Source organism: Nycticebus coucang, chromosome 7 (genome assembly GCF_027406575.1).
Source record: "Nycticebus coucang isolate mNycCou1 chromosome 7, mNycCou1.pri, whole genome shotgun sequence".
Lineage (NCBI taxonomy): Eukaryota > Metazoa > Chordata > Mammalia > Primates > Lorisidae > Nycticebus > Nycticebus coucang.
In genome coordinates this window covers 9,025,566-9,048,397 of record NC_069786.1, presented here as the reverse complement: position 1 = coordinate 9,048,397, position 22,832 = coordinate 9,025,566, and the positions used below count along the sequence as shown (strand labels likewise).

The 22,832-nt window shown below is 59.3% G+C and overlaps 3 protein-coding genes across 11 annotated transcripts in view; 2 read left to right on the top strand and 1 right to left on the bottom strand.

Annotated features, from left to right (window-relative positions):
* The window catches only part of MYO7B (myosin VIIB), a 91,288-nt gene extending 83,686 nt beyond the window's left edge, over positions 1 to 7,602 (top strand). For 2 of the 4 annotated variants that reach the window (XM_053596816.1, XM_053596815.1), the window contains exons 35-48: positions 238 to 419; positions 1,080 to 1,210; positions 1,380 to 1,537; positions 1,738 to 1,891; positions 2,347 to 2,502; positions 3,280 to 3,385; positions 4,170 to 4,283; positions 4,610 to 4,697; positions 5,083 to 5,189; positions 5,618 to 5,803; positions 5,988 to 6,104; positions 6,300 to 6,383; positions 6,579 to 6,698; positions 6,927 to 7,602. In XM_053596816.1, coding sequence (XP_053452791.1) covers positions 238 to 419; positions 1,080 to 1,210; positions 1,380 to 1,537; positions 1,738 to 1,891; positions 2,347 to 2,502; positions 3,280 to 3,385; positions 4,170 to 4,283; positions 4,610 to 4,697; positions 5,083 to 5,189; positions 5,618 to 5,803; positions 5,988 to 6,104; positions 6,300 to 6,383; positions 6,579 to 6,698; positions 6,927 to 7,028 — 1,805 coding nt within the window. In that variant the 3' untranslated portion in view covers positions 7,029 to 7,602. Of the gene's footprint in view, positions 1 to 237; positions 420 to 1,079; positions 1,211 to 1,379; positions 1,538 to 1,737; positions 1,892 to 2,346; positions 2,503 to 3,279; positions 3,386 to 4,169; positions 4,284 to 4,609; positions 4,698 to 5,082; positions 5,190 to 5,617; positions 5,804 to 5,987; positions 6,105 to 6,299; positions 6,384 to 6,578; positions 6,768 to 6,926 lie in introns of all 4 variants that reach the window. The other 2 variants (XM_053596814.1, XM_053596813.1) reach the window with 1 other exon arrangement.
* A 133-nt stretch (positions 7,603 to 7,735) lies between these two features.
* LIMS2 (LIM zinc finger domain containing 2) overlaps positions 7,736 to 22,832 on the bottom strand; it is a 34,114-nt gene continuing 19,017 nt past the window's right edge. For all 6 annotated transcript variants that reach the window (XM_053596826.1, XM_053596821.1, XM_053596824.1 and 3 more), the window contains 8 exons: positions 22,361 to 22,427; positions 22,026 to 22,146; positions 11,705 to 11,854; positions 10,906 to 11,056; positions 9,949 to 10,041; positions 9,334 to 9,382; positions 9,120 to 9,195; positions 7,736 to 8,577 (listed from right to left, as the gene is read on the bottom strand). In XM_053596826.1, coding sequence (XP_053452801.1) covers positions 8,430 to 8,577; positions 9,120 to 9,195; positions 9,334 to 9,382; positions 9,949 to 10,041; positions 10,906 to 11,056; positions 11,705 to 11,854; positions 22,026 to 22,146; positions 22,361 to 22,427 — 855 coding nt within the window. In that variant the 3' untranslated portion in view covers positions 7,736 to 8,429. The remainder of the gene's footprint in view (positions 8,578 to 9,119; positions 9,196 to 9,333; positions 9,383 to 9,948; positions 10,042 to 10,905; positions 11,057 to 11,704; positions 11,855 to 22,025; positions 22,147 to 22,360; positions 22,428 to 22,832) is intronic.
* Positions 11,989 to 22,019, top strand: GPR17 (G protein-coupled receptor 17). The gene is made up of 4 exons (XM_053596827.1): positions 11,989 to 12,480; positions 13,979 to 14,121; positions 14,525 to 14,845; positions 18,395 to 22,019. Exon 4 carries the CDS (start codon positions 18,427 to 18,429, stop codon positions 19,444 to 19,446), a length of 1,020 nt encoding a protein of 339 aa, XP_053452802.1. The 5' UTR covers positions 11,989 to 12,480; positions 13,979 to 14,121; positions 14,525 to 14,845; positions 18,395 to 18,426; the 3' UTR covers positions 19,447 to 22,019.

Genomic DNA, 22,832 nt, shown 5'->3' with positions numbered 1-22,832 from the left:
CCTGAGGCTCAGAGAGGGACTTAGCTGGCCTAGGTCATGAAATTCAGCGGGGTGGGAGCCTAGTTCTTGGCTACAGGTTCCCTGCAGGCCAGCGCTCTCTCGAGAGCCAGGCTGTGGGCTGTGGGCTGTGGGCTGTGAGCAGTGGAGGGCAGGTGAGTAGAGCCCAGCGCCTCCTCTGGCCCTTGTAAAGCCCTTGGCAAATGGTGGCCTTTTTGTCCCTGTGCCCTGGCCTTGCAGATGATCCCACCATCCTGGCCTTCAAGAAGGGGGACTTGTTGGTCCTGAAAAAGAAGCAGGGACTGCTGGTCTCTGAGAACTGGGTGCTGGGCCATAATGAAAGGACAGGCAATACGGGGCTGCTGCCCATGGACTGCCTCTACACCATCCCCATGGTGGCCAAGCCCTCAGCACAGCTGCTGGTAACTCAAAAGCTCACCTGTCCTCAACCCAAGCACCCAGAGGCATGGGGGGCAGCCCTCGGGCACCCAGTCGAGGGCCTAGCTCAGGCGCCTTCAGCCCACCTAGCTGAGGGCTGGGAGGGCTGCCTGGGCATGAGGTCAACCCCAGGGTGATTTGTGGCGCTGGCACAGCATGTGTACAGTGCCCAGCCTAGCACTTGGCATTATGTGCTCAATAAATGGGTGCTCCCTCCCTTCTCCCCTTTATGGTATGTCCTGGAAACATACCAAGCCTCTCTCAGCCTCTCACTCATTTGCACCCTGACCCAAGGGGGCCCAAGAGTGCCCTGCCCTGAGAGGACATCCCTGAGTATGTGCTGAGGCCTGAGCCAGAGACAGGCGGACAGAGCTGGGTGAGAGGTGCCCCCCAACCCAGAGTGGCGGTGGCCCTCAGACCAGGTGGGCCCCACAGCTATTGGCACTAACCCTCTTAATCCCGAGGAAACAGGTACTGGTGTTGGGCCACACAGTGGATGACATGGGAGTGGGGAGGCCTTGGACTATCTAGCACTGCATGTGACACCTACATGTCACTGAGGCAGCCAGGCTAGGAGGAGCCTACAGGAAAAAGGGCCTGGTGGGCAGAGGCTCCTGGGTGCCCACAGGACTGTGCCCCTCCAGAGCTTGCTGGCCATGTCTCCAGAGAAGCGCAAGCTGGCAGCCCAGGAGGGGCAGCTTGCAGAGACCCCGCCTGAGGAGCAGCCCAGAAAGAAGCTGCACACCCTGGAGGAGTTTTCCTATGAGTTCTTCAGGTGCCTGCCCCCCTGTACCCACCAAGGGCTGCAGAGAGGTCTTCCTGGGGTTTCTGACAGGGAGGGGCCACTCTTGGCCCTCCCACAGCCCCCCTGGGAGGCTGGACAGTGGACAGAGAAGGAAGGGAAGGCCTTGCGGTGGGTCCACACCAGCCTCCATCCCTGACAGGGCTCCAGAGAAGGGGACAGCAAGCAGAGCTGTTCTGCCACTGGTCAGCACCCGAGGCCACCTATGGGCCTTTTCTCCTGAGCCACTGCGGCAGCCACTGCTCAAGCGCGTTCATGCCAATGTTGACCTCCGGGACATCGCCTGCCGGGCCTTTGTGGATATCCTTCCCCAGCCAAGCCACCCAGCTGCATGCCAGCCCCACTGACACAGATGTTCGTGAGCGGGCCAGGGTTCACTTCATAGAGTGCCAGGCAGCACCCACAGGCAGCTCACAGCAGGGCCAGGGCTGGGGTCAGTCTTGGCCTAGTCATTGGTCAACTTGAGGCCGCCCCAGTGTCATTGTCCTTGACGGCCACACCCATCCTCAGGTACATGGGTGACTACCCCTCCCGGCAGGTCTGGCCCACCCTGGAGCTCACGGACCAGATCTTCTCATTGGCCCTGCAGGACTCATCCCTACAGGATGAGGTCTACTGCCAGATTCTGAAACAGCTGACCCACAACTCCAACAGGTTTGCTGGGGATCGCAGAGCCAAGGGTGCGGGCCCCTCAGGCCTCATCCCAGCCCCAAGCTGGGGCTGCTGCTTGGATGGGAAGCTCATAGCACTGAATCCCTGCCCGGGCACCTGTGGTCATAGTCTGCTCTGCTGATGACCTGGTGGTGGTTGGAGCAGGAGGGAATAGCTCTGCCCTGGCTCCTGCCTGCCCCCACCCTCTCTCTGTATGACCCGAGTGGGCTGTGGCCTCTCTGAGCTTCAGTGTGCTGGGTATAAATGGGCAAAATGGGCATAGTGGTGCTGGATGTGGGCTGGCATCCCACAGCCTTGATGGTGCCCACCTATGTCCACTTCCTTGGGCCCCCGCACGTCCCTTCTCCCCAAGGCCCCTGCCTGGCCTGGGCCCCCCATGGGAGGCCTCTGACAGGTGCCATCCCCCAGGAGCCCTCTGACAGGTGCCACCCCCCCAGGCATAGCGAGGACCGGGGCTGGCAGCTACTGTGGCTCTGCACCGGCACCTTCCAACCCAGCAAGGTGCTGCTGCCCCACGTCCAGAAGTTCATAGACACACGGAGGGGGAAGCTGCTGGCCCTCGACTGCAGCCGCCGCATCCAGAGGGTCCTGAGGTAAGCACTACCTCCACGCTCCTGAGTATCAGCCCTCCTCCAGCAGGGCCGGCCCCACCATCCAGGTGCTCATGGTCCAGGGAACACTCACCAACAGCCTCTCCAGAGGCTGGCATCAGTTTGGGGAGGCAGGACCAGGTCCTGAGCCTCAGAGAGGAGAGTGGAGGGTGAGGCCCAGGTTGGTGGAGAGGCCTGGGCAGAAGGCTCTGGCATAGCTACCAGCCCCCGGCCCCACCACTACCAGCCCAGGGCACAACTAGAGCCTGACCTAGAGGCCCCAGCGCAGCCCGAGTGGCTGAGGTTAGAGGCCCGTTGCCCTGTCCGCATGCATCTTCCTCATCCCTCCCACATCACAAAGTTCTTCTTTGGCTGTCTTCCTTCAACCCCACCCTGCCGCCGCCTCTGCTTGGCCTCCTGTGCCTATGGGGAGGGTAGGCTGACTATAGGAGTGGCTGTGAGTCCATGGAAGCTGTGGTCATGGAGGGAGGTGGGCACTCTCAGAGAGGCTCTGCCCAATGCCCCTGTCGTGTGAGGAGATCACAGCCTGGGCTGTCCCTGCTGCCTTTCCCAGAGTGGCCCTCATGGGCCCACTCCTCTGGGGCCATGTGAGAGCCCACCAGGCAGGGGCGGCCCTGGGGAGTGGGAGGGGCTGGGACCATCCCAGAAATGGTCCGGGGGTTATTCCACCTCTTATTTCTGGCACATGGTTTAGGGTGGGCAGGGAGGCCGGGGGTGGGCGGGAATGGGGGTCCCTGCAGCACATGCTGTTCCCCTCAGGACTGGGCCCCGGAAGCAGCCCCCACACCAGGTGGAGGTAGAGGCTGCTGAGCAGAATGTCACCCGCATCTGCCACAAGGTCTACTTCCCCAATGACACCAGTGAGGTGAGTCCCCGCCCTGGTCCCCACAGGAGGTGGAGAAGCGCTCCTGCCCACACAGTGTGCTCTTTGCTCACCAGAGAAAGCCGTTTAGGGGTTCCCGGGGGCCATCTCACCTTTGCCTCTCTCCTTCCCTCCTCCCCTAGGATGCTGGCCCCACTGGCCCTCAGGTGCTTCGGAAGTAGGGACTGTCCCAAGGTGGGAGTTGAGGACTCCAGGCGGGAAGTCAGAAGGGTGGGCAGTAAAGTCGAGCCCCAGGGACTGGAGGCCCCTGGGGGCTTCTGACCAAGCCAGGGTACAGTGAGCAGGTGCCAGAGTCAAGTGTACCCTGCGCACAGAACCTGCATAGCTATGCAGAAGGCAGAGGGCACAAGTTGGGGGGATACCACCAGGACCCCACTGTGATACAAAAGCCTCGGCAAGAGGTGGCAAAGGCCTGCAGGCCGAGGGGGCCAAGGAGGACGACACCACCTCATATGCTCCCCAATGGCAGGTTGGCCTTTAGAGCCAAGTCCCTGTGACGGGAAGTTCCCACAGTCTGGGGCTGGGCTCTCAAGGCAAGTTCAGAAGGCCAGGCCTCCCAGGGCCCTGGACAGCCAGTGCTGGTGTGGGCTGTGGAGGGGAGGCTTGCCCCTCTCAGGACAGCACGTCCAATTCAAGTTTCATTAAGGAACAAAAACACAAGGCTATAAAGGGCCTCTAAGGTTGCGCCTCATCTCCAGAGTGCCACTCTGGGAGCACTCTGGTCCCAGGCTGGGCTCTGGGCCTCATTATCCGCCTTTCTGCCCAGATGCTGGAGGTGTGCAGCAACACACGGGTGAGGGACGTGTGTGACAGCATCAGCACCAGGCTGCAGTTGGCCTCCTGGGAGGGCTGCAGCCTCTTCATCAAGATCGCAGACAAGGTGTGCCTGGGCTGTGGGGGCACAGCCAGTGGGGCTCTCCAGTGGGGGAAACCTCAGCCTGCCCAGTGCACCTGTGCTGGCCTAGGACCCTTGCTGCCTGGCTGACTCTGTCAGGCAAAAGAGGGTAGAGTTTCAGGGCTAGAGCCTGGGTCTCAGCTCCAATGGTCCACACTCAGCCTAACTCCAACCAGACCCCAAGCAAGGGCTGCCCCAGCCTGCCAGGCCACAGGCAGTTGCTGGACCTGAGCCCCACAGCACCCTCTCAGGGGGACAGTCCCCTAGCAGCTGCTCCCACTGCTGCCTCCCTGTGCCTTCCCCAAACCCAGGTCATCAGCCAGAAGGAGGAAGACTTCTTCTTTGACTCCTTGAGGCAGGTGTCTGACTGGGTGAAGAAGAATAAGCCCCAGAAAGAAGGTAAGGGGGTCCCTGTGGTGCTGGGACAGGGCAAGGTGGGGTTGTCAGCCTCTCTGGACAGGGTGACCTCCTGCATGGCTTGAACCCATTTACTCATTCATTCCCTGGTATCTGGTGTCCCTTGGGTTGTGGGGACGCCAGGCCCTGGGACTAGGCATTGAGAACTTCCTAGCTTGAGCAGAGTATAGGGATAGGGTTAGGGTATACCACAACTTCAGTGCAGGGTGATAAAGCCACACAGGGCTGAAAGGGCCTGGTCCCCACTTGGGGTCTAAGAAAGAAAGGGGGCTTTCCAAGTGGGAGGTGGTGGGAACAGGGAGGGAGCCAGGCAGGCCCAGCAACGCCTGCCAGGACAGGCTTAGAGCTGACTGCTGCCCCTGCCCAGGGGCCCCCGTGACACTCCCCTACCAGGTATACTTCATGCGGAAACTGTGGCTCAACGTGGTCCCGGGGAAGGACGTGAACGCAGACACCATACTCCATTACCACCAGGTAGTGGGCAGACTACCCTCCTGGTGGGTGTTGGGAACACCCTCTTCCCGGCAGGCAGGGGTAGGAACTGCCATGCCCTGGGCACGATGCCCATGCCCAGCTCCAACCTCTAGTCCAAGCTGTGCTCCTGAGGATCCTGGATCCAGGAGCAGAGGACAGCAGCATTTGGGGACAGTGACTGCGCTGGCACCTACAGCATAACTGTAGGGAAGGGAGGACAGAGGAGCCTCCAGCCCCCCGCGCAGTGGCTATGCCTTCACACAGGATGCCGGGGCCCTGCCCTGCCTCGGGGTCATCCCCCTGCCCGAACTCCTCCCTGACAGGCTCAGCTTGCAGCAGGCTGTCTGTCCTGGACGGGGTGGGCTGGGCAGGCAGGAGGAGCTGAGGCGGGCGGGCCACGGCCTGAAGCCAGTGTGTCCACCACCCAGGAGCTGCCCAAGTACCTGCGTGGGTTCCACAAGTGCTCACGGGAGGATGCCATCCATCTGGCAGGCATCATCTACAAGGCCCAGTTTGACAATGACCGGTCCCAGTTGGCCAGTATTCCCAAGATCCTAAAGGAACTAGTGCCTGAGAACCTCACGCGCCTGCTGTCCTCAGAGGAGTGGAAAAAGGTCCCTGACATGTTGGAGAAGGATCCTCAGGCTGCTGCCCCACCCCACCCAGTGCCATGCCCTGCCTACCGCAGCTTCTCCATGCCAATCCCTGCATCCCGCTCCTCCCCTGCACCTCCAGCCAGCCCTCGGGCAGACAGGAGCTGCTCTTGCCAGGCCCTCACCAGCCCTCCCCCTCCCACAGAGCATCCTTCTGTCCTATGACAAGCACAAGGACAAGACAGTGGAGGAGGCCAAGGTGGCCTTCCTGAAGTGGATCTGCCGATGGCCTACCTTTGGGTCTGCCTTCTTTGAGGTGAAGGTAGGCCTCCCCCTAGTACACTCCTGGGGGTGGGCTAGCCACCAGGTCAGAGTGCATGTGTGCATGTGTGCGTGTACCTGGGCGTGTGTTCATGTATGTGTGTGCATGTGCCTATGTGTGTGGGCCCTATGTGGGCTCTGAGGAGGTGCTTCCTGGCCTCTGCTGGACTGTGACCACTGGGCTCCTCCCTCCCAGCAAACCTCGGAGCCCTCCCACCCAGACATCATCCTCATCGCCATCAACCGACATGGGGTTCTGCTCATCCACCCCAAGACAAAGGTAGCTGCCTCAGGCGCTCGGGGCTTCTGCCAGGTCCAGGGACCCCTGCGCAGGTGGGGCTGCAGCCCCCTGTGCCAGCACGTCCTGCCTCCCTCCAGTCCCCGACACAGACTCAATGCACAACCAGCAAGCTGGAGAGGCTCTGGCCCAGCCCGGCTTGTTGGTCTCTTTGCCCACCTGCCCCTCTGCCCCCAGGACCTGCTGGCTACCCACTCCTTCACCAAAATCTCCAGCTGGAGCAGTGGCGGCACCTACTTCCACATGGTGCTGGGGAGCCTGGGCCGAGGCAGCCGCCTGCTGTGCGAGACCTCGCTGGTGAGCAGCCTGGTGCCCTCTCCCAGCCCAGATTTGAACAAAGCAGCACTGGGGCAGACCAGGAGGGAGGTTGGTTACGTGCCCAGGTCCGGGGCAGCAAGGGACCCATTCCAAGGTGGGAGAGAGGTGCAGCAGCATAGGCAGAGCCCTTTTCCCAAGTCCAAGTCCAGAAGCCCCACCACCCTCCCTGCACGCACAGCCTCTGCCCCTACCCTGTCCCTTTTCCAGGGCTACAAGATGGATGACCTGCTGACCTCATATGTGCAGCAGCTCCTGAGCACCATGAACAAACAGCAGGGCTCACAGTCCTTGGCCCTGGCTAGCTCCTAGTATGACCACCCAGTTGCCCTTCCTGACCAGGGTACCCCCACAGACCAGACCTGGCATGCCACACTCTCCTCCAAAAAACACAGCATCCAGATGACCCTCTCTCCTGGGCACTGACCACAGGGGCCAAAGGAGGACCCCCCAGCAGAATGCTCAATAAAAGTGTATGGAGCAAAGTGTCTGTGAGGGATGAAGGTCGCTGCAAATGAGTGGGAGGCTGGGGGTGGGGGGCTGTGGCCCACAGAGGGTCTCCAGAAAGCAAAGACATCATGACTTCTCCAGGTAAACTGGTGACAGCTGCATTCTCCCAGGAAGACTTCGCTCCTTCCTTCCGTCTCCTTCTTCCTCCCTGCCTTCCTGTTTCTCAGCCTCCGTGAGAGGGCACTTGCTGGAGAGTCCTCCCAGGCCCTTCTGCGTGCCTTTTCTCCTCCCCCCCAGGGCACTGGGATGAAAGGACTGCTTTCAGAAGGCCAGCCTGTGCCAGGCAGTGGGCAGAGCTGGACACAGGGCTTTGGAGGCCTGGGTCCCCCTACCTCACTGGCAGGCTTTGTCCCAGCCCCATGGGCCCATCTGCCCAGGCCTGAGGGTTCCCAGCTGGCCCAGGACAGGGGCTGGGGACTCCTGTCTGATGTCTCTGTGTTCACTAACACCAGCTGTGGCACATCCACACTGCCCATCCCCATGTCCCCCCATAAACCAGGCCACTGTGGTTGTGTGAAACAGCCTTCATTGTGCAAGCGTGAACCCCAACACCAGGTCTGCACTGACCACAAAGAAAGTGTCCTCCCTGGCCACTGGCCCCAGCCCCACCCAAGAGTACAATGAAGGCCTTTGGGAGGGGAAGGGGAAACTGAAGCAGGCAGCCACAGTGGGATTTTGGGAAGGCCTCCTGGGTGGTGGGGTGGGGTCCTGGCCCTCTAGGTGGCTGGTAGGGGGGTGTGGCAGGACTTGCTCACCCAGTTTGGGTGCAAGAATACTACTTGGTTGAGTAGTGTTCAAAGGCTGAAGTGTGTTCCCTGAGACTCCATCTGCATGGCCTGGCCCAGTGACTCAGGCGGACTTCCCTGGCTATTGCACCCCAGTGGCAACATGCATGCAGCAGGGACATTTTGGAGCAGAGGTTCTCACAGGAGTGTGCCACCAGGACCTCTGTGGGAGGGATAGGGCAGGACAGGCTGGCTGGAAGCTGCCGTGACCTCATGGGCACAGGTGGGCGTGGCTGCCAGGCATGGACCTGGGCGGGTCACAGGCCCCCTCCCCCAAATCCTGCCTCTGCACAGAAAAAAAGGAAGGTCCCAGCCAAAGAGTGAAGGGACACAGAGAAGGCAGAGAGGAGAAAAGAGAGTGAGCAGTCCCATGAAAGCCGTGGAGGGGGTGGGCCCTGGGTGAAGCGCCCAGCAGCCCTCAGGCTGAGTTGAGGTCCACAGACTTGGGCTGGGCCTTGCGGGAGGTCAGCCCCGACAGCTTTTTCAGCCTCTTCTTTAGCTCCAGCGGGAACTTCTCGTAGCACCTCTTACACACGGGCTTCATGTCAAACTCCACAAACTTGTTCCTAGGGACGAAGCCCAGTGGTCCGTGGGCCCCACACCCCACTGACTCTGACCTCAGACAGTGGCCATGGAGGCAGTGGAGTGAGCTTTCCTCAGCCCCAGCCCACACCTCCAGACCATGCAACAGGCCCCAGGCCAGAGATGGGCTTGAAGAGATGGACCTCAAGACACCCTTCCCTCCTAGAGGCTTCTCTGTGGCTCCTCATACCCTCAGAAACCTGGGCCCCATCTCTCCTGCCATGACCCCAGATACCCACACCCCACGAGGCTTCCTGGACAAGTCAGCCATTTGCTCCGTTACCTTTGCATATGCTGTTCCCTGGGCTGGCAGGCCCTTCCTTCCCCAGAGCCCAGGTCCTTGCTGGTATACAGGAGGCTCACATATTTCTCCCCTCTCTCACTGTGCCCTGAGGTCCCTGAACCTGCCTCAGTCTCCCCATGCTATGCGAGGCCCGGGCTGCTCCACCAGGGCTCCACCAGGAACCTATAGAAGTGCCCTCTGCCCCGGCCCGTCACACACCTCAAGGAGAGGTGGCCAACTTACTTTAGGGTGAGCTTGCTATTGCAGGTGGAACAGGAGAAGCAGCTCACACACCAGGCCTTGTTGAGGGCTGACACCACTGTGGGGACAGATGCAGGGCTTAGCAGGCCCAGCCAGGCCACCACAGGCCCAGCTGTGCAGCTGCAGGACAACTCCCCACCACCACCAGGGGAACAGGCAGGCAGGAAGGAGGGGCTCAGGGACACAGGGACCTCACCATCACCCTCGATCACGTGGCTGCAGTTGTAGCAGACATCCCCAAAGAGCTGTGGACCGGGTAAGCTGTCAGTGTGGCTGCAGGCAGTCACAGTCCGGCCCAGGGCCAGGATGCAGCCTGGCCTCTCCCCACACACCCAGTGTCAAGTGTACCCCTGGGCCCTTCCTCTTGGGCACAGGACACTGCTGGCCCATGAGATTCATCCCCTGGGAAGGACATCAGTCTGAGGCATTGTTCCCTAAAAGGCCCCTCTGCTGCCACTGGTGTCCTGCAAGGGGGTGGACCTGGGTGGTGACCCCATCCCATCAGCCTTCTTTGCCTTCCGCATCAGAGTGGCAGAGGGGGCACCTGCCAGCACTGTCACCCCCACTTGCCCAGAACCTCATGATGCCTCATTTTGTCCTTGCAATAGGCCTGGACATAAGGGTATGTCTTTCAAATTAAGACCCTGAGGCTGAGACAGCTACCCAGGTATAAAGACCCCAAACCAGGAGTCAGGGCCAAAGGCATGGGCCTTAGCACCTGGTAGGGCTCTCGAGGGTCTGTCCACAGCCTGCCCTGCTCCCCATAGCTCCCCCACCAGCCCTCCAGCCCTGAGGGCCCCGCCCAGCCTACCTGGTTGTAGTGGGTCTCGCAATAGGCCAGGCCCTTCTTCTCATAGTGTCGGTGCCCCAGGAACGGCTTCTCACACTTAGCGCAGACAAAGTGCTGGGAGGACAGAGGGTGGGCCATGTGGCATCAAGGCTGGGTGGTGACCCCAGGGGACAGGAAGCAGAGGCCAGGCAGATGGTGGCTGCCCTGGGGTCAAGAGACCCTGCTCTTAATGTACCCATGGTGACATCGCAGGTCACCGTCCTCTCCCAGTCTGGTCTCCTCATTGGCAGCCTCAGCCCTAGGAATCAGGTGCTGGAAGGTACCACAGTGTGGGGGGCCCTCCCAGGCGGGAGCCTTGCCTGTCATGTGGCACCTCCTGGGGACCTCCCCCATGGGCCAGGGGGTCACTAGGAAACATCTTTTTGTCCTCCAGGACTCAGCAAGTGAGGATGCACATCCCCTGGGGGACAAGTCAGGGCCTGCACCAGGGACCTTTTTTAAACAGGCTGCCCAAGGCACAGCTTTGGGACACAGGATGGCTGGCCACCAGGGAACACAAACTTCCTCTTCGAGTGTGTCTGTGAGAACATGAGAGCCCGCAGTCTGGGGGTAAGTTGCTGACTGGCGCTCAGCTGTGCCCCCACCAGAACCCACATGCTCAGTACGCAGGTCGCACACTTGAGGAGCCACTGCTCCGTGTCTACACAGGTTGCACACACAACTGCTTCTGTCAACCACAGCCCCACGGGGTGCCCTGAGAAGACTATCCCCAAGGTCTTCTCCTGACTTTAGAATCTCCTAGAATGCAAGGAGGAGGAAGAGGAAAGGCAAGTGGGGCCGCTCAGCGTGGCCTGTGGGCTCAGATCTCCTGGTTCCCTGGCCAGAGGGAGGAAGGTCCTTGCTCGGAGCCTGGGCTAGGGGAGCAGAAAGGCTCTGACCATGACTGTGAACTGGCTAGTGTCCACCAGCTTGGCTCACCTCCACGTGCCACTGCTTGCCCAGAGCATTGACCACACGGCCCTCAATGGGCCGGCGGCAGGCCCCACAGATGGGGACGCCCATTTTGTCGTGGCAGGGCAGGCAGTAGAGTTCACCCTTCAGCTCACGGGCCTCGGCAGTCAGCTCCTTCCTGGAAGACAGTGTGGAGACCCTGGGTGCCATCCCTGCCCTTCTGCAGGGTCCCTCCAGCCCCTCCAGCCCCGGTGCAGCTCCCTGAGAGGCCCCATTCTGTTCCAGCAGAGCATGGAGCAGGCGGCTGTCTCTGATCTCTGGGCCCTTTGAAGACTTCCTGTGCCCCAGACAGGCCCTGGAGCACTGAAGTCCCCACAGGCCTGGCAGAAGGACGCCTGTGTTCTGCATCAACAGGCCTCTGAGAAGCAGGTCTGTTCTCAGGCCCCTCCTCCTCCCAACCAGACTGGACGTCTGGGACACGCACAGAGGGGACCAGGCAATGCCAGTTTGATCCCACTCTGGAATCTGCTCTGCTGCCCCTCTGACTCTGTCCTTTGCTCTGTCTCAACCACCAGCAGTCCAGGGGCCTTGGCCACCACCCTCCCTCAGTCTCAAGTGCTCCCCTGCCGGCACCCTGGAGAAAGGTGCTTCCTGCCACGGCTGCTCCCCAGCTCCCATTCCACCTCTGCCCTTTACCCAGCACTCATCTCCAGACTTACCTCTGCCCACCTGGCTCACCTCTCCCGCCTCACCACAGCCCTGCCCCTGCTCTGGGGCAACCCTGGCTCTCCACCTGCCCCTGTCGCAGGGCGGGCAGCACACCTACCCACAGTGCATACAGCTGAAATGGTCAGGGTGGTAGGCATCGTTCCTGAACATGAGGGGCTGCTCATCAATGACCAGGTGGCACCGCTGACAGATGTACTTGCCCAGGCCCTTGGCCTTCTCACGGTTGTGGCATGGCCGGCACAGGTGTCTGTGGGAGGTGAGGGAAGGTGTTAGGGACAGAGTTCCAGAGCTCCCTAAGCTGCTGCCCTCTGCCTGGGGTTCCAAAGGGGTTGAACCCAGGGTCACAGAAAAGGACATGGCGCAGTCATGCCACCTGGAAGACACAGGCGAGCCCTGGAAAAGGCTCTATGCTCAGAAAAGGACGAGAAGCAAAGACGCCAGCAGGCTGTGTCTGCCGTGGTGTATTCTTCCTTCCACCTCTTCCGAGCCTAGGACAGTGTGTGGAATAGAGTAGGCATGTAATTGACATTTGTTGAAAATTTAGTTGTAATTTGTCAAATGTCCTTAACATACACAAGTTACAGCGAGTGTTTCTGTGCCCAGCAGTGAATGCCAGGCTGCGGGGCCTGCTCACCCCCTTCCTTGGGGGCCCACCGGATGAAGAGGGGCCCAAACATGCACAGGCACTTTCTGTCTCCAAAGACAAGCACGGCTATGTCAGATGGAGGCCCCCAACCCAAGAACTGCCATGACAGAGTCTTTTGTGAAGACCTTAGTGTAATTTCTGATGCTGCTCCCCGTGCTGGGCAACAGCTGTGGTCTCAACTGACAGAGAAATCAACATGGCTTCTGTTTCCTTGAGGCTCAAAAGTGGTAGGAATTTAGACTCAGGGTCCCTGAGCAAAAACACATAAAAGCCCCCATCCAACATCCCTTGCTGCCGGTTCCCACTGCTACCTGAATCTAGAACATAGTGCTGGCCCATCTGGGTTCCCCTCCCAGGTCCCCATGCAGCCTCCAACCTGCATGGCCTCCACACAACCTGACACCCAGCATTAGTGCCTTTTACAAGCCGGTCAGGGAGCCTACCTAAGAGATTAAATCTCAGACTCCAGATCCCAGAACCAGATTACAGTGGGCAAATTCCAGATGCCAGGGCAGCCAGCTCAGCATCCCTGCCCCAGACTCTGTCCTCTGTCCTGTTATGCTCTGCTTGCCCTAGGGTGTCTGATCTTCCTAGCTGCTGTGCAGGGCAAGGGCCCAAGTATGGTGCCCAGTAGCCACTCGCTAAGCTGCTGTCTGGCGCTCAGCTGTGCCCCCACCAGAACCCACAACACAGGTCAGCAAATCGGGCTGGTTTGTTGAACGTGTGAGTGAATAAATGATTGTGCCAGAGAGGGAAGGACAGTGGGCATCATCTGGCAATGACAACGTGGTCAGGTAGAGACGGGGAGCCCTGACTGCCTTTATCCCACAATGGGTGGCAAATATGGCCTATGGCTGCGTTCTTCATCCCCATGACCCCTGAACCTCCCCCTCTCTGGACACCTGTGCTCCGCCCCTCCCAGGCCACCTCCACAGTGGCAGCCCACCCCCCTGCTGGTCTCTGTCACAGACACTGCATTTACCCTCCATAACCCCACTCTCAGGTGTGCTGACTCCTCCTTGGCATCAGGACAACATTCAATCCACATGGAATGATGTTTCAAAGCTATAGAAATTAGCTCGACTCCCCAAGACTCTATTGCAATGGTTAGTGCCCTTGAGGCCACTGTCAGCAATTATCCAAATAACAGATGGTCTGTGAGCCCAGAAATGCCCTGGTCAGGGCAGCCAGTTTCAAATAGCCACATTTCCAACCCTTATGAGCCAGTTCTTCCAGACGGCCACTGGCGGGGCATGACGAGAAGGGTCCTGACCCCTGGCTCAGATCCCTCCACATGCCTCTGGCTCCCAGGCAAGATGAACTCAGAAGCCTGTCTTTCTTGAAGGAACCCCAGATGGGAAACAGCTTCTCAACAGACATTGAACCCAGCATCAGATCTAAAGGCAACCTTCAGAATTTTTTCCAAGTAAAATTAAGATGGAACCTAAGAATTCTAGATTCAAAATGCAACAAAAAACAAGCAAACACACACACACACACACAGCTTAAGTTCTGGAGGGACACATATACTTGGGTTCAAATTCTGGCTCTGTCTCTTTCTAGTATTTGCTGTTGGGTGAGTTTCTTCATCTCTCTTAGCCTCGGTTTCCTCATCTATAAAATGGGGCAATAATCCCAGCCACACAGGGTTACGAGGCATGTGGCAAGTACTCCCTAAATGCTAGCCACATACAGTTTTCAATGTTTAACTAAAACATTTTAAAGTTTTTCAGACTAAGAATGGTGATTTCATTCCCTGGGTTACTGGAGTTATCATTTTGGAACTATAAGGAGAAAAGAGATTTGTTCACAGTCTCAGGAGTGACCTCTGACAATCAAATGCACCCCTGCCTCAAGCTACCTACCCGGTAAGGAGTCTTAGGGGCCAGCAGGCAGGGGGACCTCTCCTCAGCACTCTGTCCAGAGGAGGCGGCCACGCAGGCCAGGGCCAGGCCTGCGCATCCCCACAGAAGAGACAGCACCCCATTATGAGGCTCCCGCAGCTGTTCCCTGCTCCAGAGAAAGCCCGTGATTTATTCTGAACGCCCAAACGGGGCCTAATTATACGGGGCAGGACACAAGGCCCCTACAGCAAGTGTTCTGAAAGAGTCCCCTCTCACTCGGCCCAAACAAGCCTGCTCAGCCTCCCACCCTCCCTCCCGCCCAGCGCAGGCTTAGGAGTGCTAGCCTGTTGCCATGGCAGCCAGCCCCTCCCGGCCCCCCATTAGTAGGAAGTCATCCCCTTCTGAAACGTCCTGTTGTGTCTGTCAGTTCCAGCTCAAGCCCCCACCAGGCCCTCACCCACTTCGAGGCTCCAAAGACAGTCACACACTCAGCCTCTGTGACGCTACGGGCTGGGGACACACTGGAATATTCACAGCCCGGGTGGCAGCAGCGGCAGCCAGACAAGCAGCCCACCACACAAGGGACCCCTCAGGAATGAAGTGGCCTTTCAGGGCCAGAGGGGCTGCGGCCTCCCTTCCTCCCCTTAAATAGCCAGCCTCATACCCACAGCTCCTCGGAACCCACCACCGGCGCCGCCACCTACGGGGCAGCTCACCTGCCACCTCTTCCTCCTGGACCTGGTGTGAGGTAAGGGATGGGTCGGATGGGGCAGGGAGCCAGGGACCACGCAGAGGAAGCACAGCAGGGAGCCCTGCTGGGGTGGAGACAGGGGTTTCTTGTCCCTTTCATAAATGGCATGACCTAAGTATTGGAGGCTGAGCACAGTCTGAACTCACAGCGACCCACAAAGCACTGTTTTTGTCCCTCTGTTGGGGGCTTGCAGAGGGCAAGTGGCTTGTCCATACTGCGACATCAGCTGGAACCCAGCACCCTGGACACTAACCACTGGGAAACCTTGCCACAGCAGGAGTCAGATGAAGGAACCTGCCTGAGAGCAAGGGTCAGGACAGAGAGGGACAGGTGCCCAGTGCAAAGGAAACTGCCACATCTGGCCACGGTGTTGCCACCGTGGGCTCTTCCCACGGCCACACCTGCCCAGCAACCCCTCCCCAGGGATGCTCTCCCTTGTGCTGCCCAGGCCCCCTGCACCCCATGCCCTCCCCTGGGAATGCCTGCTCAGTGGTAGTCTGAGCAGTGAGCCTAGTGGGTCTAGACTGAGGGAGGCATTTCTAAGGGACAGTGGAGAGTGAGAGGGCCTGTCTCAGACCATACTGCAAAAATCAGTATCAGAACTCCTGCAATGGAGAAATACCAGCAAACCAGAAACAAACCAGAAAGCTTTTAAAATTAAGCCTCAGTCTCAGAGACAGAAACGTACTGGCTACACTCAGCCGACAGGGCAGGCCAACGGCAGCCCCAACCCACTGGGCCACCAGACAGGAGCAGAATATCTGGCCTCAGGCCCACCCAGAGCCACAGGATATGTGACCTTTGCAGTCCCACGGGACCCCGATTTGGGTTAATGCTCTGCTATCTTGAAATACCTACTTTTTGAGCAAGGGGCTGTTTGCTGGAGGCCCGAGCATAGGCTTTCCCTAAAGACATATTCATTTCACACTGGGTCTCCAAATTAGGCAGCATCCTGCAACCAGGCCCCAACAGCTCCAGCGTGAGCTCTGGACCAAGCCACACTCCCACCTCTGACCCCTGGGGCCCTGGCAGACCCTAAAGCCCCCTGAAGCAAGGCCACGTCCTGGGCTCTTCTGGACCTGACTCCCAGATCCAGGAGCACTGCCCCCTGGACAAGTGACCTCAGGCAAATTAGTACATGTGGAGCCTTGATTTTTCTAATCTGTACAATGAGGCTACTGATGCCTTCCTGTTAGGGCTGGAGCAAGCAAGCACAAGTAGGCCCATACCATGCCAGGTAGTGTGGGCAGTCGTACCCATGAGCTGCCCTCAAAAGGGCCAGGAGATAACTACACTGTGGGGCAGAGTCCAGACCTGAGGGACTGGAGCCGGGGTGGAGGGCACTTACCTTGGCCCCTTCCCAGCCCTGTGTTTGGACAGGAGCCTTACCCACTGGGCTCCACAGCCTCTGTCTTCCCTGGCCCCTGTCCATCCATTCTTGCTCTCCTGTAATCAGCACACCTGCTTGCCCTCCCTTCCAGTCCCTCGCCCCCTGATCTGTCCTTCCTCTCCCTATGCACCTGTTCATCTGGTTTCCAGTCTCCTGTCCTCGCCCCCAGCACAGCCACAGCCTCAGCACCTGCTCCCTCTCCTCCCTGCCCCTGCAGGCCCAGCCCCGGTCGCAGGGCTGTATCCCTCCCTCTCCACAACATCCACATCCCCCTCAGGGGCCCCCATAGCCCATCCCTGGGGCTTCGCTCAAGCCCATCTCTGGGCCCTTGCCTGGACTCCCCAAAACCACTCACCCTACATTCCGCATCCTTGAGCTCTCCACGCATCCCACCCTGGTTTTAGCAGTCCTAGGTGTGTCACTGAGACCATTCCAAGTCAGAGGGTTACAGCACTTGGATTTCCACAGGGGGTTCTGCACTTGACTACAACCCAAGAACAGATCCCATTCCTGGAACCAGAAGGAAAATAGTTCATCCTGAAATGCTCTGGAGCTGGGGCAATCTTTGTGGTCGGGTGAATGTCCCCAGACATTATAGGCAAGTGCCATCCTCCCCTTTGCTTGAGGACATCAACTGGCCAGGTGCTCAGACCAGCCAGCCCTTACCTCCGCAAAGGAGGGGCAGCAGCCCTGCTTACCACTGACAGGAGGTACCAGGCCCTCCCATAACCTTCCCCAGACACCTCCATGCCTGGTTCTCTTCCATGCCAGGACAATCCCCAGCCTCCTCCTCCAGGGGCTGCTAGGCCAACACACAGTCACCATGCCTGCTCTGTACCACCAGCACCCACCCAAAGGCAGCCCTGCAGGAGGTGTTACCAAGGACATTAAGGGAAGAGGAAACTGAGGCTGGGACAAGTACACTAAGAAACTTGCTGGCTGCTTGGTGCAGAGCCAGGCTTGCCCAAGATAAGGACCCTGCTGGGGCTGCAGCCTGAGCCCCGCCTGCCACTGCTGCCCTGTTGGCTTCTCTCCCGCTAACCTCTCTGCTGCCAGAACCCCCGTTCCCAGGCCTGGTGGGTGGGGCAGGGTATCTGGAACATTCCTTCTCCTTTCTGTGTCTCTTGATTGACTAAAATCCTAACAGGAATCAGGTTCTTTGTCTGCTAGGGACTCCGGGTTCACATACATAAACAGTCTGTCACCCAGGCTGTGGGCTCTGCAAAGGGCCCTTAGGGGTGGGCAGGCCGGGTAGCCTCAGGGACCTTTCTGGGGCTGCAAATCTAAACTGGAAAACCCTGGCTGGTGTCCCTACCTCACCGCCTCCCGGAAAAGGCCCCACCTTAACTACTCTAGGAGGGAAAACACTCCCTACTGGCTGGACAGGTCTTTTCCTAAAGACAGGTCTCCACTGGTCACCATGACCCAAGTGGAGCTGGTGGAGTATGCCCAGAAAGCCCCCAGGGAGACTGAGGGGCTCTCGGTTGGGGTGGACAGAGCAGGCCTCTGACCTCCCAGGATGTGGTCCTCTTGGCATTCCTGGGACACCTTCCCATGAGTCAGGTAGTGGGGCGGAAGGCCCACAGGGGGTGAACAGAAAACAGCAACACATTGGTCACTGCACTCACAGGAAGTGCCTTGAGCCCAGGCAGGCAGGTCAAAAAGGGGTGAGCAGGGTTCATGCACCAAGGCCGAGGCTAAAGAACTGGCAGGCTCAGGAACACATCACCACCCACCATCAGGAGGGCGCTTGGGGACCCGGTGTGCTGTCTCCACCGCTCAGCACACCTTGAGGTGGAGCAAAAAATCATGGGCCATTCTCTCCACCCTCCCACCATGCAGAGCCTCCCATCCAGGGGCCCTGAGGAGGGGCAGTGTGGTGAGGAACTCCAGGCCCAGGCCCAGGCCCAGGCCCTCGCTTACTAGGTAGGGATGCAGCTGCACCGGTGGGAAGCTCCAAGTCGGGCTTTTTTTCGACCTTTTGCTGAAGTTCCAAATGCCTTTGACACTGACCCTCCCAAATGGACAAAGAGGTCCCTCAGCAGTCCCAGAGCCCCTGAGCTAGGGGTAGGGGGCCTCTTACTTCTGGATGACTGGAGAGCGTGAGGCTTCCAAACTCCCAGGCTCCCCGTGACCTGTGTGTTTGTTGCCTCCAGGCTTGTTCCCAGGCTCTGCCTCCAGCCAAAGCATGGATGGCCCCGAGGTGGCCTCCCCAGCTTTGATGGCCAACTCCTCCCTGGTCACCACAGAGCAATGCAGCCGGGAGACGCCGCTGGAGAACATGCTGTTCGCTTCCTTCTACCTTCTGGATTTCATCCTGGCTTTTGTTGGCAACACCCTGGCCCTGTGGCTTTTCATCCAGGACCACAAGTCAGGCACCCCAGCCAACGTGTTCCTGATGCACCTGGCCGTGGCTGACCTGTCCTGTGTGCTGGTCCTGCCCACCCGCCTGGTCTACCACTTCTCTGGGAACCACTGGCCATTTGGGGAAATCCCGTGCCGGCTCACAGGCTTCCTCTTCTACCTCAACATGTACGCCAGCATCTACTTCCTCACCTGCATCAGCGCTGACCGCTTCCTGGCCATCGTGCACCCGGTCAAGTCCCTCAAGCTCCGCAGGCCCCTCTATGCCCACTTGGCCTGCGCCTTCCTGTGGGTGGTGGTAGCCGTGGCCATGGCCCCCCTGCTGGTGAGCCCACAAACCGTGCAGACCAACCACACGGTCATCTGCCTACAGCTGTACCGGGAGAAGGCCTCCCACCATGCCCTGGTGTCACTGGCCGTGGCCTTCACCTTCCCCTTTGTCACCACGGTCACCTGCTATCTGCTCATCATTCGCAGCCTGCGGCAGGGCCCCCGCGTGGAGAAGCGCCTCAAGAACAAGGCTGTACGCATGATCGCCATGGTGCTGGCCATCTTCCTGGTCTGCTTCGTGCCCTATCATGTGAACCGCTCCGTCTACGTGCTGCACTACCGTGGCAGTGGCACCTCCTGCTCCACACAGCGCGCCCTGGCCCTGGGAAACCGCATCACCTCCTGCCTCACCAGCCTCAACGGGGCCCTCGACCCCATCATGTACTTCTTTGTGGCAGAGAAGTTCCGCCATGCCCTGTGCAACTTGCTCTGCGGGAAAAGGCTCTCTGGCCCTCCCCCTAGCTTCGAAGGGAAGACCAATGAGAGCTCGCTGAGTGCCAAGTCCGAGCTGTGAGCCCCATACCGCCCAGCCAGCCACAGTCTCTGAAGGATAGCTCCCCCAGGCTGCGCGCTGCCCAGACTGAAAAAGAGAAATCCCCTTCTCCCCGGCCACCTCCTGAGCAAACAGCCTAAAAACTCAGCAGGTCCCCACTCTTCCCTCCAAGGCCTGAACCCCTAGATCACCCAGCTGTGCTCAGTCTTAACCCTCAAAAAGGAGAACAGACAACAGGGATCAACTGGCCACACCCCTGCAGGGAGGGCCTTGGCTCACCACCTACTGTGGCTCCTAGACACTCAGTGACTTCACCCATCGTCCAGGCCGGGGGAGCAGGCAGAGGAATAATTCTTGAACAATGACAGTCTTTCTTTCCCCGCTAGGCTCCCAGCCTCCTTCCCACTCCAGAAAAGCACAGCAGCAGAACTCAGCAGACAGACCCTAGAAGGCAGGCTGCCAACACCCAGGAGACCTGGGTCCCAGCAGAGGGTGGACAGGGCATCTGAATATTTCCTTTGAAGCACAAGGTGGCACCGTTGCCAGATGATCCCTGACTGGGTTTACAGGACATGGACTAGAACTAACAGCCAAATGTACCAAAAGTACATTTCAGGGTGGGTGCTGGGTGACATCAGCAAACATGGCCTCCCAGGCACATCTGCGCAGCTCTGGATCCCTGGTCCCTCCTGCTGCAAACACACACAGACCTGCGTGTGCCTGACAATCTCCAGAGCTCCGTGGCATGTAACCAGTCCCTCTCACATCCTGATCAAGCATGTGATGTGGGGAGACAGTCACAGAGAGACGACCGTGTGAGGGAAGCCAGGGTGTGGACCTGCCTCCTACTGACCCAGACCCAGCAGGGACAGCCTCAGCCCCATTCCCTCCCTGCAAGACACTGGCAGCCTTGCCGGCCAAGCTTTGAGCTGTTCCCCTTGTTAGCACCTGCATCGCCCTAACATGGGCTTTTCTGTACTTGTCTGTATGGATCATAAACATAACTGCAGCTTTAGGGCTATGATGGTTATCGTGCTTGGTCACTGGGAAGCCCCTCCCAGAACCTCTTCCTCTCTTTGACCTAACAATCCCAAGGCAGTGGCTTAGGAGGCAGCGGTGCAGGACGCAGTGGCAGAGGCGCCGTGGGCTCTCTTGCTAGGGCTCTGCTGGCCCCACGCGTGCCTGCCCCATGAAGACTGTGAATGTGGGGGCTTAGAGTGCCAGGGTGCGGCTTTCACTCCCCACACACTCCAGCTGCCACACTGCCTGCCATACAGCAATACTTTACTTTTGCACCACCTTTTACTTTCCAATGCATGCTTGGCTGAGGAAGTCTCGAGACAGGACTCCCACCTGGCACACACCAGTCGGTGACCCCACTGATTAGCACAGACCCCAGAGCTGCCCCTCAGCTTTTGCACTGCCTGCCTGCCACCATAGACCCCATTTGACGAGGGGCCACCTGCCTCTCTCTGGAATAGCACACGCACAGGCAGTGCTGGGAAGGAACTGAGCAGGAGCCACAGGAGGGACAGCATGCCCACACAGAGGGTATGCCAAGGAACACACTCTGGGGTCTCTGCAGGGGGCTGCTGCCTATCACTGCCATGGGAGATACAGGGGAGAGCTGACTTGTCCTCAGTGGGGAAATTTGCAGCTCATTGTGGGATGCTGGTGAAAGCCAAGGGAAGCTGGCACACGGGCAGCTGAGGACAGAAAGGCAGAGGTCTCAGGTTGTCTGGACACACATGTCAATAGGGCTTTGGACTCTGTCTGCAAGGGCAGCCAGGAGGGCCGAGCACAGAGCCCCAGATGCCCACATGGAGAGATGAAGGAGGAATGGGAGCTGGAAGAAGAGAGTGGGTGGGTGCTGCCATGAGGCTAGAGGAACCCCCAAGAGCTCAGGGGCCTGGGTGCCAGGAGAGGGGGTGTTTCTGCATCTCGGCAGCTGCACTGAGAGCTGCTAAAAGGTCGAGGAGAGGTCTGGGTCTCCAAGCAGATTGAGCAGGAGCACAGGAAGGAGTCAGCAGGTGCGCTGGGAGGCCCAAGGTGTAAGGAGCCTCAGATCCCCAGCCCAGCCCTCTAGAAAGGGACGAAAAGTAGAGAAAAGGGAGCATTCCACAGACAGAGGAGGGGCTGCAGATGCCAGGGTAGGGTCCCCAAAGCTTGTGCCCCAGGGTGGGGGAGTGAGGCCACCCACTATGAGGAGACAGTGGTGAGGGAGGGCCAACTCCCTGAGTGCCATGAAATCTGTGGCCCTGAATTCGGGCAACCTGGTTGAGTGACTCCCTCCAGGACACTCAGCCTGTGGGTACAGGCAGGGGAGGTGGCCAGGACAAGTCAGCAGGTGGGGTGATTGGGGGGATTTCCAATAGTTCCCCCGGAGGCTGTCAGCAGGGAGCACTTAGAGCCCGGGGGTCCTTACTGAGCAGCCCCAGCCCAGTCCTCACCCATAAACTGGGGCTGTGCTGTCACCATGCAAGGAGTGGCCAGTTGGCAGCCACATCAGTACAGGCAGTAGAGCCTGGAGTGTGCCTGGCCCTCCACAGGTGCCACCTGCACTGAGGGGCCCTCCTCCCTGCCCAGCACAGCCACCTCACCTGCCCGCGTTCTTCACAAAGCCCAGGTCAGCCAGCTCCACGTCGCACAGCTCACAGCGGAAGCAGCCTGGGTGCCAGTTGTTGTTCATGGCCTTGATGACACGGCCGATAATGAACTCACCTGGAAGAAGAGGGGTCCCTGCAGCTGGGCAGGTGTGGGTGCCTCCCCACTCGGCCCTCCAAGCATGATGCACAGCCTGCCCAGGGTGCCCCAAGTTGGGAGGTGGAGCCCGCAGGGGCCTCTACGCTATGAGACAGTGCGGAGAGGTCAGGCAAGAGTCCCCTGCACCCCCTCCCTCCTGGGCAGTGCAGGGGTGTGTTGTTGGCGCCCTTACCACAGGATCCGCAGCACGGAGCAAACAGCATTTGGAAGTCGTGTTCGCAGTACTTCCGGCCTTCAAACTGCAAATGGGGCCGCAGACAGACAAGTAAACCAGGCATCATTTCCACAAGCTGCCCTCGCCCTCCTCGGATCAGGAGTTGGTGGCAGGGGACAGGTGCCAAGAGAAGGGCATTTCAGGCTGAGGCTGGGGCAGCAGGTCCCAGGCCTGACCAGCACAGGGGACTGGCCCATTTGGGATAGTGGGGTGTAAAGGGAGAGGTCAGCAAGGCCAGCTGGAAGAGAGCAGGCCAGGGCGGGGCCGGGAGTGGAAGCCGGGAGGGCGGGGATGAAGTCTGAAGTATGTGTGCCATTTGGCCCCATTCTCCATGTCCTCTCTGGGTGAGAAGTCCAGCTCCCTCAGAGGCCACCAAGACCCAGGGAGGGAACAGAAGGAAGAGAGCACTGAGTGGGCCAAGGGAGGACAC

What these genes read in the sequence shown, in the direction of transcription:
- GPR17 (XM_053596827.1), top strand. Translation starts at nt 18,427, where the DNA reads ATGGATGGCCCCGAGGTGGCCTCCCCAGCTTTGATGGCCAACTCCTCC.